The 17,884-nt window shown below is 41.6% G+C and overlaps 1 protein-coding gene across 3 annotated transcripts; it reads left to right on the top strand.

Annotated features, from left to right (window-relative positions):
* Nucleotides 1-982: 982 nt before the first annotated feature.
* LOC110527871 (glucoside xylosyltransferase 2) lies at nt 983-17,463 on the top strand. Of its 3 annotated transcripts, XM_021609453.2 has the most exons (8): nt 983-1,403; nt 9,346-9,547; nt 12,195-12,338; nt 12,982-13,233; nt 13,671-13,794; nt 15,337-15,485; nt 15,572-15,645; nt 15,901-16,042. In XM_021609453.2, exons 1-7 carry the CDS (start codon nt 1,135-1,137, stop codon nt 15,611-15,613), a joined length of 1,182 nt encoding a protein of 393 aa, XP_021465128.1. In that variant the 5' UTR covers nt 983-1,134; the 3' UTR covers nt 15,614-15,645; nt 15,901-16,042. The 3 variants fall into 3 exon arrangements, with proteins under 3 accessions (XP_021465128.1, XP_021465126.1, XP_021465127.1); XM_021609451.2 differs by lacking the exon at nt 15,572-15,645 and having other exon boundaries at nt 985-1,403; nt 15,337-15,509; nt 15,901-17,463; XM_021609452.2 differs by lacking the exon at nt 15,572-15,645 and having other exon boundaries at nt 986-1,403; nt 12,207-12,338; nt 15,337-15,509; nt 15,901-17,463.
* The last annotated feature ends 421 nt before the right edge of the window (nt 17,464-17,884 follow it).

Raw genomic sequence — 17,884 nt, 5'->3', positions numbered from 1 at the left:
AGCTGGAATTTGATATAGAGGATGTCTTAATGAAGACAATCAAACGTATTTGTATTTTTTCCAGAGTTTATCATTTGTTAGGCTATTGGTACAACAGCATTTGTATTATTGAATTACCTTTGATCTAGTTCAGTCTTATTAATCACGACTTACTAATGATCTCTTACCTAGCTAGATTTTTGCTTACTTCTTGTTCTGAATAGAGACTAGAGATTGGATTGTGTAAAAATACAGGAAATTAGCTTTAGATGGCCAAAACACCTCTGGGGGAGGATGTCAAGACCCTCCACCAGGTTATGTCCCCCTTACTTCTAAAACCAAAGTGGGCCCCGGACTAGATTATATGTGTTGAAAAGTTGTTTTTTCTCAGACGGGGTAATTCTTAACACAATTTCTGATATATTACATGACATAACTGCTTTTATTTCCAATTATACTGCTTTGGATATCTTCCTGACCACAATGGCTGCCAATTTCATACCATTCTGAAACATTGAACATTTATGACATAGCATAGCACCTATAGTCATTTCAGTGGTAAGTACATTATTACTGGTGTGCCCTAAGGGCCAAACCATTTTGCAGTGGTATTTTGACCAATCACACTATGTAGACTACAGTCCCAGTAGTCCCCTGGAATTGCACTGTCCCATGAAACACAGTGATGTGTGAACATCTGAACTGTTATTGATATTCAGCGCTGATATTTTAAGATATCACAAGATGGGTGTCTCATTACTGAAAAAAACATGGCATGCTCTCCACAAACCCCTCATTAATTCACAAAAATATATGCTCTCCCAGAACAAAGCACAATACGTGTGTTTGTCTGGTGTGGGTAGATTTTGTCATCAATCCAATTTTGAAAAACCTAAATCCAGTTACTTGATGCATTGCGATGGATGAGTTCAATTTGAGACCTCAAACATCTCTTATAGAGATTACGGTAAGAGAATATTAGACCCTCCTCCACTGAGTTCATGAATGTGCAAAGCTCCTCTTCGCTCTCTATCATCTGCAGCATAATGCAACAGAGCAGTAACGACAAAATGTAAACTCTAGGCGTTATTGCCAATTCACAGACATGAAAGAGGAATATTGTGCTCCTCCAAATCATTAGAACAATTTCCCACGATGAGAATTCACTGCAAAGTTGTTGTGATCACTGTCTGTTTAGGAGTTTTTCTACTTTTGTACTTTTTGGGGGGGAATGCTGCAGACGATCCGCCTTTGAAAGAAGTTGCGGAGGATTACTATTTTCCAACGTCCTCTGGGCTTGGAAACATTGTTGCATCGAAGTTAACAAAAAAGCCTCTAGATGAACTTCACATTCTACAGAAACAACCACTCACGTACCGAAAAGAAGCGAAAGTAGTCAGAGGAGGCAATGCGATCGCAAAGCGGTAAGTAATTCTCGGATCATTGCTTGTTGATGTGATTTATTGGCTTTTTCTCCACGCCTATTTTTTTTTTCCTTCAACCTTTTAGCACGCATTTAAAGACGTAAAATGTCTCAAGTCATTTCTGCACTTTTAATCTACGGATTGCATCTGTTTACCGATATGGTTTATTTTCTTTTGTTCCTTTTGGAAGTTGTGGAATGAGTCCACACGTATCCTTTCCCTCTTCATTCAGGAGACGTGCTCCCCCATCGAAAACATACATGGGCTCAAATCTCAATTCAAGGACGTTGCCAACAAACAATGGCTTTATCTGTCACGAGAGGACCAAACATGCAATTGTCATTCAAATCGTATTTTTATTATAACATGTATTTCTCTTAATGACCGATCAATGTATTGATTGGATTTATTGCAGAGGTATTTGCACGTAGTCTCTCACCTATTCGGTGAGTTGTGTGCATATTTGATCGCATGATGAGCTCAAAATAATTGTTTGTACACCAGTTTAAGAAAAAGAGTGTAAAAATTATTGTGGAGTTTATCCCTTTTTAAGTCCTGTGGTTAACGGGTTTAAAGGTCACCTTGAGAGGTCTTCAATATGGTGTATAAATGAGTACAAGGAGACCCACTGATTACACCGCTGGGGACTGACGAGCATACATTAACATATCTTATATAATTACTTGCATCCAGGACCTATGCCTTTATTGGGCAGCAGGTAGCCTAGTGGTTAGAGCTGCAAGATCGAATCCCCGAGCTGACAAGGTAAAAATCTGTCTTTCTGCCCCTGAACAAGGCCGTTAACAGACTGATCCTAGGCCGTCATTGAAAATAAGATTTGTTCTTTTAACTGACTTGCCTAGTTTAATAAAGGCAAAAAAAAGAAAGTATTTGTCCCTTCAAAGTAAACAAGCCCTTCTAGATATATAAAGAACAAAAATATAAAGGCAACATGTTGGTCCCATGTTTCTTGAGTTGAAATAAAGGACCCCAGAAATGTTCCATAAGTACAAAAAAATGTATTTCTCTCATTTTGGCCACACATTTGTTTAAATCCCTATTGGTGAGCGTTTCTCCTTTGCCAAGATAATTCATCCACCTGACGGGTGTGACATGTCAAGAAACTGATTAAACGGCATGATAATTACACAGATGCTCCTTGTGCCGAGGACAATAAAAGGTCATTCTTAAATGTGCAGTTTTGTCACACAACGCCACAGATAAAGTTGAGGGCGGGTGCAATTAGCATGCTCACTGCAGGAATGTCCAGCAGAGCTGTTGCCAGAGTTGAATGTTAATTGATCTACCATAAGCCACCTCCAACGTCGTTTTAGAGCATCTGGCAGTACGTCCAACTGGCCTCACAACCGCAGACCACGTGTAACCACGCCAGCCCAGGACCTCCACATCCGGCTTCTTCACCTACGGGATCGTCTGAGACCAGCCACCTGGACAGCTGATGAAACTGTGGGTTTGCACAACCAAAGAATTTCTGCACAAACTCTCATTGAACCTCATTTGGGTCCTCGTCTTGACCTGACTGCAGTTTGGTGTTGTAACCTACTTCAGTGGGCAAATGCTCACCTCTGATGACCACTGGCACGCTGGAGAAGTGTGCTCTTCACAGATGAATCCCCGGTTTTGCATCGTGTGGGCGAGTGGTTTGCTGACGTCAATGTTGTGAACAGAGTGCCCCATGGTTGCGTTGGGGTTATGGTATGGGCAAGCTACGGACAACGAACACAATTGCATTTTATCGATGAGAATTTGAATGCACAGCGATAATGTGACGAGGTCCTGAGGCCTATTGCCGTGCCGTTCGTCCGCCGCCATCACCTCATGTTTAAGCATGATAATGCACGTCTCCATGTCGCAAGGATCTGTACACAATTCCTGGAAGCTGAAAATGTCCCAGTTCTTCCATGGCCTGCATACTCACCAGACATGTCACCCATTGAGCCTGTTTGGGATGCTCTGGATCGACATGTTCCAGTTCCCGCCAATATCCAGCAACCTCACACAGCCATTAGGAGTGGGACAACATTCTACAGGCCACAATCAACAGCCTGATCAACTCTATGTGAAGGAGATGTCGCGTTGCATGAGGTAAATAGTGGCCACACAAGATACTGACTGGTTTTCTGATCCATTCCCCTAAGGTATCTGTGACCAACTGATGCATACCTGTATTCCCATTGAAATGTGAAATCCATAGATTAGGGCCCAATAAATGTATTTCAATGGACAGATTTTTCTTATGAACTGCAACTCAGTAAAATCTTTGAAATTGTTGCGTTTTGATATTTTTTGTTCAGTGTAGATGATCTCAACTACTGGTCAAAACAATATGTCATCCCATGCTCTCACCCCCTCTTTCCTGTGCCTTCCGGATAATAACCAGGCAATGGTTTGTCGTCTTTCACCACTCCAGTCCTGGGGTGGAAACATTTAGTCTTCTATTATATTTTTCCTCTCTCAGGCTATCACAGATATGATAATATAATCCAGATTTGATAGTCTAAAGGCAGTACTTTCTGTTGTACCGCTTGCTTTCACCAACACCAGCGTTTCCCAGACTCGGTGCATGTTTTGGTTTTTGCCTTAACACTACACAGCTGATTCAAATGATCAAAGCTTGATGATTAGTTGATTATTTTTAAATCAGCTGTGTAGTGTTTGGGCAAAAACCAAAACGTGCACCCCTTGGGGTCTCGAGAACCGAGTTCGGGAAATACTGCCCTGCACTGTCCTGTTTGATCATTGAACTGGTTGGAAGTGTTTATAAAGCATTCAGACTGGACCATAGTGTCCTAGCAGTTACCACACCCACACGCGTGTGCCCTCTACTGATAAGAGAAATGGGGTGATGGAGGAAATTGACTGAAGCAGGTTTCACAAACCATAACTCTCTGAAAAAAGAAAGGAAAAAAAACTAGACATCTGCCTTTGCTTTAGGCCCTTGACCATTGGTTCTGGTGAAACAGAGGGATATAATTGCCATAAGATGTATGCTATTATGTTGTTTTGGTTACTCTTCCCTGCTCATCATTGTGGAATTGCCCCACATAGTTCTCAGTCAAGTGAAAATTGTACATATATGATACTGTCGTCACAACAAACACTTTCCTTCATCGTCTGGAATATTGTAAAATGGTGTGCCCTGACCCTAACAAGGTATTCATTCTATTGCGGTGACATTATGTAAAGCTAAATGTCATCTTGGATGACTAAAGACTGCTCTCTCTGTCTGCAGGTCTTGAAACCTCCCTGCTTACCAAAGCATCCTGGCGAGGTTTTAAGGGACATCTTATGTGGGCCTTATCAAGAGGGGGGAAAGCTATTTTCTTTTGCAGGAGAGTGTGCCAATGAAGGAGAAAGAGGGAGAAAGTACCTCCTGGGAGACATGGGCAGAGGCTGGCGTTGAGTAACTTGGAAAATCTGTTTATCAGAATACACGTGGCAAGGGCTGATGATTCACTGAAAGAGAATGTAACTTTATTCAAATCCGTTATGCACGGGGAGGACTTTCATATTCAGAAAGGAAAGCAAGCTCATTTTTGTTATTTTTTTTCCAAAACCTCTGGTGAAATTCTCTTCTCACAGCCTTCATCCAAGCAAGCCTTCAGCTCATTGTAGTAGTGGGTCGTGTCTGATTCTGAATAGTGTAAGTCAATTTTGATAGATTTGTTGAACAAGGTAAGCTGTATTGTCACTGCTGTTTTTTTTCAAGGTTCAGGGTTTAAAAGATTGTTGCAGTGCAAGCCCAAGGCCTCATAGGCACAGTATTCTCTGTTGTCAATAATTAGTTATTGTTGTATCCCCTCAGAGCTAGTCTGAGTCTGTCCAAATGTTTCCAGATGGGTGGAATATACAGTACCAGTCAAAAGTTTGGACACGCCTACTCATTTCAGGGTTCTTCTTTATTTGGACTATTTTCTTCATTGTAGAATATCAGTGAAGATAGCAAAACTATGAAATAACACATGGAATCATGTAGTAACCAAAAGTGTTTCTTCAGAGTAGCCACCCTTTGCCTTGATGACAGCTTTGCACACTGTTGGCGTTCTCTCAACCAGCTTCAGGAGGTAGTCACGTGGAATGCATTTCAATTAACATGGGTGCCTTGTTAGAAGTTAATTTGTGGAATGTATTTCCTTCTTAATGCATTTGAGTTGTGAAACGATTAGGGGTGGTATACAGACGATAGCTCTATTTGGTAAAAGACCATGTGCAATTTATGGCAAGAACAGCACAAATAAGTGAAATGAGAGTCCATCATTACTTTAAGACATGAAGGTCAGTCAATCTGGAAAATTTCATGATCTTTGACAGTTTCTTCAAGTATAGTTGCAAAAACCATCAAGCGCTATGATGAAACTGGCTCTCATGAGCACCACCACAGGAGAGGAAGACCCAGAGTTACCTCTGCTGCTGAGGATAAGTTATTTCAAGTTAACTGCAGCTCAGATTGCAGCCCAAATAAAATGCTTCAGAGTTCAAGTAACAGACACATCTCAACATCATCTGTTCAGAGGAGACTGCGTGAATCAGGCCTTCATGGATGATTTGCTGCAAAGAAACCACTACTAAAGGACACCAATTAGAAGAAGAGACTTGCTTGGGCCAAGGAACATGAGCAATGGACATTAAACCGGTGTAAATTTGTCCTTTGGTCTGAGGAGTCTGTCTATATTTTAGGTTTTTGGTTCCAAACGCCATGTCTTTATGAGACGCAGAGTAGGTGAATGGATGATCTCTGCATGTGTGGTTCCCACTGTGAAACATGGAGGAGGATGTGTGATGGTGTGGGAGTGCTTTGCTGGTGACACTGTCAGTGATTTATTTAGAATTCAAGGCACACTTAGCCATGCTGGTTACCACAGCACTCTGCAGTGATACCCCATCCCACCTGGTTTGTGCTTAGTGGGACTTTGGACAATGACCCAAAACACACCTCCAGGCTGTGTAAGGGTTATTTGACCAAGAAGGAGAGTGATGGAGTGCTGAATCAGATGACCCCGGCCTCTATAATCACCCGACCTCAACCCAATTGAGATGGTTTGGGATGAGTTGGACCGCAGCGTGAAGAAAAAGCAGCCAACAAGTGCTCAGTATATGTGGAAACGCCTTCAAGACTTTTGTAAAAGCATTCCAGGTGAAGCTGGTTGAGAGAATGCCAAGAGTGTGCAAAGCTGTCAAGGCAAAGGGTGCCTACTTTTAAGAATCTAAAATATATAGTTTGATTTGTTTAACACTTTTTGATTACTACATGATTCCATATGTGTTATTTCAAAGCTTTGATGTCTTCGCTATTATTCTACATTGTAATGAATAGAACTAATAAAATAAAACCCTTGAACTTTTGACTGGTACTGTCATTCTAACACTGACTACCTCACATAAGCAGCATGTGCTTCTTAATGGGGCTTTGCTGGGTCTGTGTTCACAACATTCATTTTACTGGTCCAGGCCAGATATAAACTCAGCAAAACAATAAGCGTCCCTTTTTCAGGACCCTGACTTTCAAAGCTAATTCGTAAAAATCCAAATAACTTCACAGAGCTCCATTGTAAAGGGTTTAAACACTGTTTCCCATGCTTGTTCAATGAACCATAAACAATTAATGAACATGCACCTGTAGAACGGTCGTTAAGACACTAACAGAAAACTAAGGACACTAAAGACGCCTTTCTATTGACTCTGAAAAACACCAAAAGAAAGATGCCCAGTGTCCCTGCTCATCTGTGTGAACGTGCCTTGGGCATGCTGCAAGGAGGCATGAGGACTGCAGATGTGGCCAGGGCAATAAATTGCAATGTCCGTACTGCAAGACGCCTAAGACAGCGCTACAGGGAGACAGGACGGACAGCTGCTCATCCTCACAGTGGAAGACCACGTGTAACAACACCTGCACAGGATCGGTACATCCGAACATCACACCTGTGGGACAGGTACAGGATGGCAACAACAACTGCCCGAGTTACACCAGGAACACACAATCCCTCCATCAGTGCTCAGATTGTCCGCAATAGGCTGAGAGAGGCTGGACTGAGGGCTTGTAGGCCTGTTGTCCGGTGAGGACCTGCCTTACATGTGCCTATGGGCACAAACCCACCGTCGCTGGACCAGACAGGACTGGCAAAAAGTGCTATTTTTTATTTTACCTTTATTTAACTAGGGAAGTCCGTTAAGAACAAATTATTTTTTCAATGACGGCCTAGGAACAGTAGGTTAACTGCCTTGTTCAGCCTACATGCTACACTAGCCAAGTTATAAATTATATAGCTGTCGTCTATATTAGCCACAACTTACCGTTGTTTGTGCAGCTTCAAATGTCGAACAAAGTTGTAAATTGTTGCGTCTCCATCTAATTTTCTTCCCGCATGTTTTGCAAGTTGCAATCCTTTTTTTGTTGATACAGCGTCGTCTTTATATCCGAAAATAATAATTCTGGGTATCATCTTTCCAAGGGCTCCATCTGAATTCACCCGCCTACGTTCCTGTGCACTGCCACGCGCAACTTTTTCTCAGCTGGTACAATGTGATTGGCTGCTGTCCGATTCAAACTGTAATCCGTTAAATGAAGAGTTGATGCGCTGCACACTTTTTTTAATAGCATCATTTTTAATATTTGGGCTTGGGGAGAGTATCAAGTCAGGTCGAGTCATAAGGCTCAAGTCCAAGTTACACAAGTCATTGGTGTCAAAGTCGAGTTGCAAGTCATCATATTTGTGACTCGAGTCCAAGTCATGTGACTGGAGTCCACACCTCTGCCAGATCCTGACTGTTACTTTTGATTTTGACCTCCCACCCCCTTGTTCAGAGACACATTATTCAATTTCTGTTAGTCACATGTCTGTGGAACTTGTTCAGTTTGTGTCTTAGTTGTTGAATCTTGTTATGTTCATACAAATATTTCCACACATTAAGTTTGTTGAAAACAAACGCAGTTGACAGTGAGAGGACGTTTCTTTTTTTGCTGAGTTTAGTATGCATCATAGAACACATTTTAGGGTTAGGTTGCAGGTTAAAAGAGAATATGCCTCTTCCTCAGTATTACATTCCCCCTACTAATATTGTGCACAGTACTTGCTCATAAACATGAATTGTTATTGAAAGAGCCATCAAAGCCTAGACTAGAGGACAGGTTTGTCTTGAGCCCTGCCATCAATCATAATCTGTGTTGCATGATTGTCCCTCAGCCATGCAGAAAATGAAGTGTCACGCTTGGAGACTATGCCTGCAACCCACCTTTCCAAAATCCTTTCACAACTGATAGACAAAGGATGCTTTGTTCTAAAGGAGGATGTTTGTGGCCATGAGTTTGCATTCTTCCTTTGCTCATGCTAATGCCTACATTTACAGGTGTTATATTAAAAAAACACCCAGCCCATACAGTATATACAAAATGCAGCTCTGAGTATCTCGGTCTAGTTCTACATTGAGCTATAAAAATTATATATTTTTCAGACTTCATATTCAACTCTGCTGAATCCATTTGAATTTAATGGCAGTCTCTGCTGCTGTGCAGAGAGAATTATTTTTAAATCAGATATTGAAACTCGAGCACTAGAACAAATCCCAGTGGATATAAACAGACCTACAGTACAGGGGGAGGGAGTTCTGCTGACTCTGAACACTCTTCAGGGACGTCTTAACGAAGGCCTTGAATATGGACGTGTTGGTTAGCTGTCTGTCAGTAGAAACAGTGTGATGACATGCTGTCTGGAATGTATGCGTCTCAGGCATATCCTGTCATGTTCCTGCCGTGCCTCTTAAAAAAAGCTGTAGATGTGTTCTCATGGTGTTGCCGTTGATATGTCCTTGATGAAGTAGCAGCCTTGCTTTGGAGCGACATGGCTCTGCTGTTCGGATGTTATTTGAGGCTTCTGTAAACTGAGAGTCTTTAGCCTTGTTACCCCTGTGTGTTCCCTTGTATCAGACAGAGGAGTGACATGGGACTGGGCAGGCTCTCATTGAAGCGCGCCCGAGCTGAAGAAGTCATGCACCTGGCCGTGGTGGCCTGCGGGAACCGCCTGGACGAGACGCTTACCATGGTCAAGTCGGCCCTTCTCTTCAGCATCAAGAGGATCAAGTTCCACATCTTTGCAGAGGACCCCTTGGCCTCTCAGTTTGAAAAGAAGGTAAGTACCCTCAGGCAGGTACTAGAGTACATGATCTAGGCTTTAGGTAAGGTATGTTTCTGGAAAAGGAAAACACAAATTCTCAAAATATAGGCCTTATTGAATTCTTTCAGAGACTCATGGTTCTCATATATATTGGTTGCTGCTCAGGAATATACTACATTTACTACCAGATCTGAGCTTGTTTAAAAAAAAAACGTAAAAAAACATGTAAGCTTTTTGAACTCCCTCTTGCTTCAACATCTTACAGGCTTCAGACCCTTTTATCTCAAGGCCGATCCTTTCACTCAGACATTTGTCTCACTGCATTACCCATGCAACATTTCAGTCATCTTTACTTTGTTTATTCACGAGCCAAGCTTTACAAAGTCAATGTGTTGGGCTACTGTGTAGCTGTAAATCTAAAGGTATACATACTGGTAAATGAAAACAGCATGCGTGCGTGAGGCTACATGCCCTTTGAGTGTTTATGGGGTATGGTCTGTGTAGCATGTGAACCTCCCCTTTTTATAATTGGCTTCATGCTAGCCAGGAAGTTGAGTTAGTTAAACCCTCAAATCAGTAGCATATGTGCAGGAGATGGAACATTCCATGTCTGGCCTGCCTGCGCTGGTCAAAAAGGAGGTAGAAGAAAAGAGGTTTGTTCTGGCCTCAATCTATTTCTCCTAGTCGAACAGAAACCTGAACAGCTCCGCCCACTGATCTTTGTTTTGGGGCCAAATGATTTAATAATGCTGACGATTATGGAGAGCTTCAGAATCTAACGGAGCAGAAAATCGTAGGCCTCTCTATGTGATAGCAGTGTTTACTTTGAGGGGGTAACCCTCAGGCTTGGACAGAATGGGCCTCAAATCGGCTACCTCTTGTTTAGGTTAGTTTCACTGGGTTAGGCGTAGTTGTAGCAACAGCTGGCAGCATTATGGTCAATGTACAACACCACTGCACTTACTGTAAAGACATGACTTCATTGGTTTACAAAGACTTCTTTAGATGTGTACAGTGCCTTTGGAAAGTATTCTAAAAGTGATTTAAAAAGTCCCCCCCCCCCCCCCCCCCCCTAGTCAATCTAAACAGAATACCCCATAATGACGAAGCAAAAGCAGGTATAGACATTTTTGCTAATAAAAAAAATTATTAAAAAAAGGAAAAAATATTTACATAAGTATTCAGATGCTTTACTCAGTACTTTGTTGAAGCACCTTTGGCAGCGATTACGGTCTCCAGACTTCTTGGGTATGATGCTACAAGCTTGGCACACCTGTATTTGGGGAGTTTCTCCCATTCTTCTCTGCAGTGAGCTTGTGGGTTTTACTGACTGATCACAGGCTACCAAGTAGCCAATGGCGACTTTGAAGGGGCTTCTGGCCTTTATGACAATGACTGGTCAATGTGTGCATGTGACCACAATATCACAAGCGCTCCACAAATCTGGCGTCTATGCAAGAAAAAAAAACACTCCTCAGTAAGAGCCACATTAAGTCTCATTTAAGCTTGGCCAAAAAGCACATTGTAGAGTGAGGCCAAGTGGCAAAAAGTCCTGTGGTCAGATGAGACCAAAATTGAACTTTTTGGCCTTAACGCAAAACGATATGTCTGGCAAAAACCCAATACATCTTTCCACCCAAAGAACACCATGCCTACAGTAAAGCACAGCGGTGGTACCATCCTGTTGTGGGTATGTTTCTCTTCAGCGGGGACTGGAGCACTTGTCAGGATAGAAGGGAAAGTGGAAAATACCGACAGATTCTTGACAACCTGCAGCCCTCTGCCAGGAAGTTGAAGATGGTTCACGATTCAACATGCCAATGACCCAAAGAACACTGCCAAAGCAACCGTACAGTGGCTGAAGGACAGAAGGTGAATGTCCTTGAGTGGCCTAGTCAGAGCCCCGACCTAAATTCAGTTGAGAATCTGTGGAATGACTTGAGTGCAGTCTATGAGCGGTCACCATGCAATTTGACTGAGCTTGAACAATTCTGCAAGGAAGAATGGGCAAATACTGCACAGTCTAGGTGAGCAAAGTTTGAGACGTATTCACAGAGACTCATGGCTGTAATTCAAGCAAAAGGTGGTTCCACCAAGTATTAACTCAAGGGTGTTCACTTATCCAAATAGGGTATTTTACTGTTTTTCATTTTCAGATTTTTTTTTCTCCCACTTGCATGTTGTGGGTTATTGTAAGGCTGCAGGCAACAAAAGGTGAACATTTTGAAAGTGGGTGGTGACTTTCTATACCCACTGTAAATAAGGTGTGTTTTAAAAAAAAAAATTGTAATAAATTTGCAAAAATGTCTGAAACTGTTTATGCTTTGTCATTTATGGGGTATTGTGCGCAGATTGCTGAGGATTATGATGATTTTTAAAATCCATTTTAGAATAAGGCTGTAACATAACAATGTGGAAAAAGTCAAGGGGTCTGAATACTTTCTGAAGACACCCGTATGTAGACTTGAACACAGGAGTGTATCGTGTCAGAATAAGGAATATTTCCATTTGCTCTTTCAGTGATCTCTCTCCCATTCACCTTGACTCAACCTTTCGAGTTGCAGTTTTGTTACTTTGGAAGTTAGATATGCAATGATAAAGGATACAACCCTGTGATGGCTGCGCTACCTCTAACAGATGATGGTGTCTTGTAACGTTGTAGTTTCTCTTTCAGCTGAGCCAGTGGGACCGTGCTATCTCCAACAAGTTCCAGTACAGTATCTACCCAATCACATTCTCTGTGGGGAATGCAGAGGAATGGAAAAAGCTGTTCAAGCCCTGCGCTGCCCAGAGGCTGTTTCTCCCTGTAAGGCTACAGCACATTTTCTCTCACCTCTCTGTGTACTATATCGTATTTATCAAACATATACACTGATTTAAACTGATATAGATATATATTAATCAGCAAATGTGTTTAGATAATTGTCCAGGTTATCTGTTTCCTATTTCTGTTCCACTCAGAGCTGCATTCTGACCCCAATGCATTTTCTATTAGATACATAGGATGAGCTTAGTTTACGCAAGCATACGAGTGATATACCCAGAGAATAATGGTGTATCCTTTTATTATGGATTTTACTTGTATTACATTTGTATATAATCAATTACCTTAGCATGGTAATATATATGGATTTATTCATACCCATTGACCTTTACACACACATTGCTTTATCTTCGTACACATTGCATTACACCATTGTAAAAAGTGGTAAGCAATCCATGACTGGAGTTTGATTGATTGGCGGATGATTCTCTACAAACCACATACTTTGCAGGTGCCAAGTGATATTTGATTCTCATCAGGAACAGATTGCTTTGTGATTGCTCTCTTCCCTTAAGCCATTGTCGGTTTTTAGATGGCACATACTGTATGTATAAAGGTCTGTCACTGGAATAGGAAAAAATTTGGTATTCTGATTGTAACTTACACATGATTGTCGTGACAACAGGTGATCCTGAAGGACGTGGACTCTCTGCTCTACGTGGATACAGATGTGCTGTTCCTCAGGCCCATGGATGATATGTGGAGTTTCCTCAAGGCCTTCAACACCACCCAGCTTGCTGCTATGGCCCCAGAGCATGAGATCCCCAAGATTGGCTGGTACAGCCGCTTCGCACGCCACCCCTTCTATGGGGTCACCGGGGTCAACTCTGGAGTCATGCTGATGAACCTCACAAGGATCCGAAGAACTTTGTTCAAAGTAAGGATCATCAATCAATCAACATTTTGGTCATATTCCCTGTCCCGTGTCACTCACTACTGAGCATTTCTGCCCTGTTGTCCACCTCTGAGTTAAATCTCTAAGGAGAGTAGTTGTATCATTCAATCATATCTGTCTGAAGCCAGCCAGCTTAAGATATGGCACTTATTGGCACTCCGTCTCAACAGTTGGGAGTGCTCAATGTAGCGTAAGGCAATGATTTAAGGCTCTGTGAGTGCCACACTAACATTAGAGCAGTGCTTCAGCACACTCAAGCTCAAATAGGCATTTCCCTGCATCCAAGAAAGATCATCACAAATTGTAACTTGGGGAATACTTGGCTAAATTTGCTCCTTTCAAATCGGGCATTTCTGTTGTGTAAGATGTGTAGCTGCTACTTGGGTTGTGGAGTAAACCAGTCCTTGTTCATACTCCAGAACAGCATGATACCCAGTGGCCTGTCATGGGAGGACCTCCTCCACCCACTCTACCAGAAGTACAAGAACCACATCACTTGGGGCGACCAAGACCTCCTCAACATTATCTTCCACTACAACCCAGGTACACTCTACCACACCACAAATACGAAAATGAAATGGTATATAATTTCACCGCCATTCATGTTGACAGCAAGAGCTGTACTTAGGCTTGCATCAATTTATAATGTTTCCCCAAAACATGATTCCAAGGGTGGTTGCATAAATGTCATCTTGTATGGAATTCAATACAATTCCTTCAGGCAGGTGTCGTTATTGGTTTTCCTGCTCTCATACAACCACAATAAAGAACTCTTCTGAATGAGGTCAATGCTGTGGAACTAAACAAGCCTGCGGCTGCAGCAGATTCAGTCACAAGTACCAAGTGTTCCAAGCCTTAAGTAGACTTGGCAGGAGCATTATTTGTCTGACAACATGAATGGAACCTGTCTGCTAAACAAGCATATCCCTAGCAGCATCCCCAAATACATATATATATTTTTTAAAGGGCCATGTGGAGGGAGCAGCCAGTCACTGTGAACGATCTGCATCCAACATGGAAAGATATTAGTCTCTGGCATGTGTCTGATCTTTCTCCTTTTATGTCTGCCCGTTACCTGGTCTCAGAGCATTTAGTATTATTCTGTACGTAAATTCGAGACTCCATTTAGTGTGATGTGTTACGTTTCATATGGTTCTATCAGATGGTTACTTAAGGCAAAAACGGAAGTGGGGTGGATGGATGGGATGGGTGAGTTTGAATCTCATCACGGACAACTTTAGTATTTTAGCTAATTATCAACTACTTTTGAGCAACTTTGAAACTACTTAGCTAACCCTTCCCCTAACTTTAACCATTTTAGCTAACTCTTCACCTAGGTTAAAGGGGAAGAGTTAAGGCTAACTCCTAAACTTAACCCTCACCCATCTAGCAACACAATGGTTGCGAGTTCAAACTTTTGCATTTTAGCAACTAACTACTTTTTAGCTACTTTGCAACTACTTAGCTAACCCTAACTTTAACCCTTCACGTAACATTAACCTTGCAGCTTAACTAATGTTGGCGAGCTAGTTAACATTAGCCACCTAGTTAGAATTAGTAACATGTTTGGCAAATTCAACATATTGTACAGTTAGAAAATTTGTAACATAATACGAAATGTAATTCGTAACATATATGAAATAAGTGATGGACATCCACAAATTAATACATACTATACAAACATCATACTAAAAGGAGTGTCCCGGGTTTTACTTACAGAATAATACGAAATGCTCTGAGACTAGGTTGCTGCCCTTGTTTCTGGTTGAAGGGGATTCTCCGTTGGTGTTTTTCTCTCTTCCCAAGCCAAGATTTAATGCATTTTTCAAAGGACTAGAATCATTTTAGTTGTGAAGCCATCCATTTGATAATTGACATGTTTTGGGAACAGCAAAACATGAGTTCTGAACGATTATCATTGTAGGTTGAAGTCATTCGTTTTTTTTCCTAAATGCTGTCTTTGGTACTAGTCAGTTTATTTATTTTTTCAATACTGGTGTCAAAGTATACACTATGGTAAGCTTTGAGACATTGTGAAGAGATCTGATGTAACAGACATGTAATGGAGTGTTCCTGTGTTTGCAGAGTCTCTGTACACCTTCCCATGCCAGTGGAACTACAGGCCTGATCACTGCATGTATGGGAGCAACTGTAAAGGAGCGGAACAGGAAGGCGTGTCCATTCTCCACGGGAACCGAGGAGTGTATCATGATGACAAGCAGCCAGCCTTTAAAGTAGTGTATGATGCAATACATGAGGTAAGAATAATCTATTCATTTGAGTGGATTGTTTCACTAAAAACTGCACGTTTCTTTACTAGATTGCCGGTTACATCCTCTGGGACAAAGGCAACAAAATATGAAGGGGGAGGATCTCAGAAAATGATCAACCTTGGTATTAAATCCTTCTGTCCTTTTCTCTCCTTGGAAATGCTGTGGAAATGTTAACATAAGGAAATCCTTGTCTCACCGCAACATCAGCCCCCTCTGCTGTCCATAGATAAGCCTTTTATTAACCAGACAATTTGATTTATATCCATCCCTTTCTACTGTACCCACAGTAAGCCACTGGCACAGTGGATTTATGAGGTTGGATAAGCTACCACTACTGGTGTCTAACCCTTAGGCCTGCAATGATTCTGTTTTACAGTACCCCTTTGAGGACAACATGTTCCAGTCGCTGTTCTATCCCCTCCAGACCAAGTTTCTGGACACTGTCAACACCCTGTGTGGTCGGATTCCCCAGGTGTTTCTCAAACAGGTAGAGAAGACCATGAGGACCGTGTACGAGAAGAAAGTGGTCCGTCATGTGAAGCCGCCACCTAAATAACTACAGGAAACTGGATGGTGGAAGTTGTTTCTGACTATGGAAATCTTTCTGTGGAATATGTGCAATGTCAAGACCAGACTGCCATATTATGACTGAACTAGTATGGAAACTGATTGATGGAATCAGAATGCGTTGCACACCACAGCGGATCACAAATGACATTCCATTTGATTGGAATGGTGGAATGGATCATGACGATCATGTAGGACAGGCATTCAGTGCTGGTCAATGATGCCGTGTGTGCGGTAAGCTTGCCTTATCACCCGCTTAATTGTTTTTACAGAAACTGATTTACAGGTAAAAATGTGATTGGCTTCAAAATGTGTTTAATACCTTTTTTTTTAAGTACAATGCTTTCTTCCGGTCGGGATTAAGTCCTGGTGGAGAGAATTAAGTGGGAATTAAAAAATGGCAGAGGTAATTTTGTTTCTCTTTTAATGTGCATGAAAGTGTCTGTCGTAACACCTTTATATCTGAGGCTTCTGGAAATGGTTTGAAATGTTCCTACTCTGCCTGGAGGTCTGCGCCTAACTGATCCTTTTCTGTCAAACAAAGCTAATGGGTCTTTGCTTAACCAGAGCTTTCTGTCAAAGACAAAAATCACTTGCATATCTGTACATGTGGGAATGAGTGGATGTGATTCAACTTGTCCAGTTCTCCAAATGCCAACGACAGTATCATGAACATATCATACACACTAGAAATTGACCATTCAGATTTTGTATTAGAAGATGTATTAGGTAAATGTCCTATTGCAGGGGCAGGCAACCCTGTTCCTAGCGTGAGGCAGGCACTTCATGTTTTTGCTTTAGCTGACCTGGAAGACGAGGTGTGTTGAATTTATGCAATCGCCGAAGTGATCAGTTCGGTCAGGTGTGGTGCCTTAGTTGGAACAAAAATCCTGCAGTACTCCAGGAACAGGGTTGACTGCCCTATTGCATTGCTGTAATAGTTTGACGTGTGCAAATAGAACAGGGCATGCATACCATTAGTCCTCGATTCAATTGTCAAAGAATTGCAAATCCCTATATGAAAAAGCAGTGTAGTTGTCGCAGATCAAAACTACCAAAGTGCTAGTGCTTATAGTCGGACAGTATTTTCAAAACTATGTGCCATGTGAATTAATAAATGCTCTTAAAATGTTTTATTTTGTTTGTGCAAGAAAAGGACAGTAAACTTAATGAAAGTGTCTTGCTATAAAGTCATACTATCAGTGAGTGATACAGTATGTGGACTCTGGGATTTATAATGTGACGTTCGTGTAGCCTATACTCCATCGGTTGTCATGTGTTTACCGGCAATCATTTAAACTGGAAACTCAAGATGGTTGTATTTATACATGCTTATGTTTACTCTTTTTCCAGAATAAAGAAAATGCCAACAGTTCTGTGTCTATATTAGTGGAACATGAGATATAAACAGCCTTGCAGCTATAGATTCCAGACATTTGAAATAAAACATGCAGGGGACACTCAGTGGTTTGTCAGATGTATGCCCACCCTGAAGTACATAACGTGGAGAAAGCAAGGCAATGCAATTGGAGGATTAGTATCTATTATAGAAGAAACGCTCCAGCTTGAAGGTGCTGGCATGAATGTACGGTGCGTTCGGAAAGTATTCAGACCCCTTGACTTTTTCCACATTTTGTTACATTACAGCCTTATTCTAAAATGGATTAAATTAATATCCTCTCTCAATCTACACACAATACTTCATAATGACAAAGTGCAAAGTTATTTTTGCACATTTTATTTAAAGAAAAAACAAACTCTGATTTGCTTAAGTATTCAGACCCTTTGCGATG

The sequence above is a fragment of the Oncorhynchus mykiss genome, chromosome 7 (genome assembly GCF_013265735.2).
Source record: "Oncorhynchus mykiss isolate Arlee chromosome 7, USDA_OmykA_1.1, whole genome shotgun sequence".
In the NCBI taxonomy this organism is placed as follows: domain Eukaryota; kingdom Metazoa; phylum Chordata; class Actinopteri; order Salmoniformes; family Salmonidae; genus Oncorhynchus; species Oncorhynchus mykiss.
This window is presented reverse-complemented; position numbering and strand designations above follow the sequence as displayed.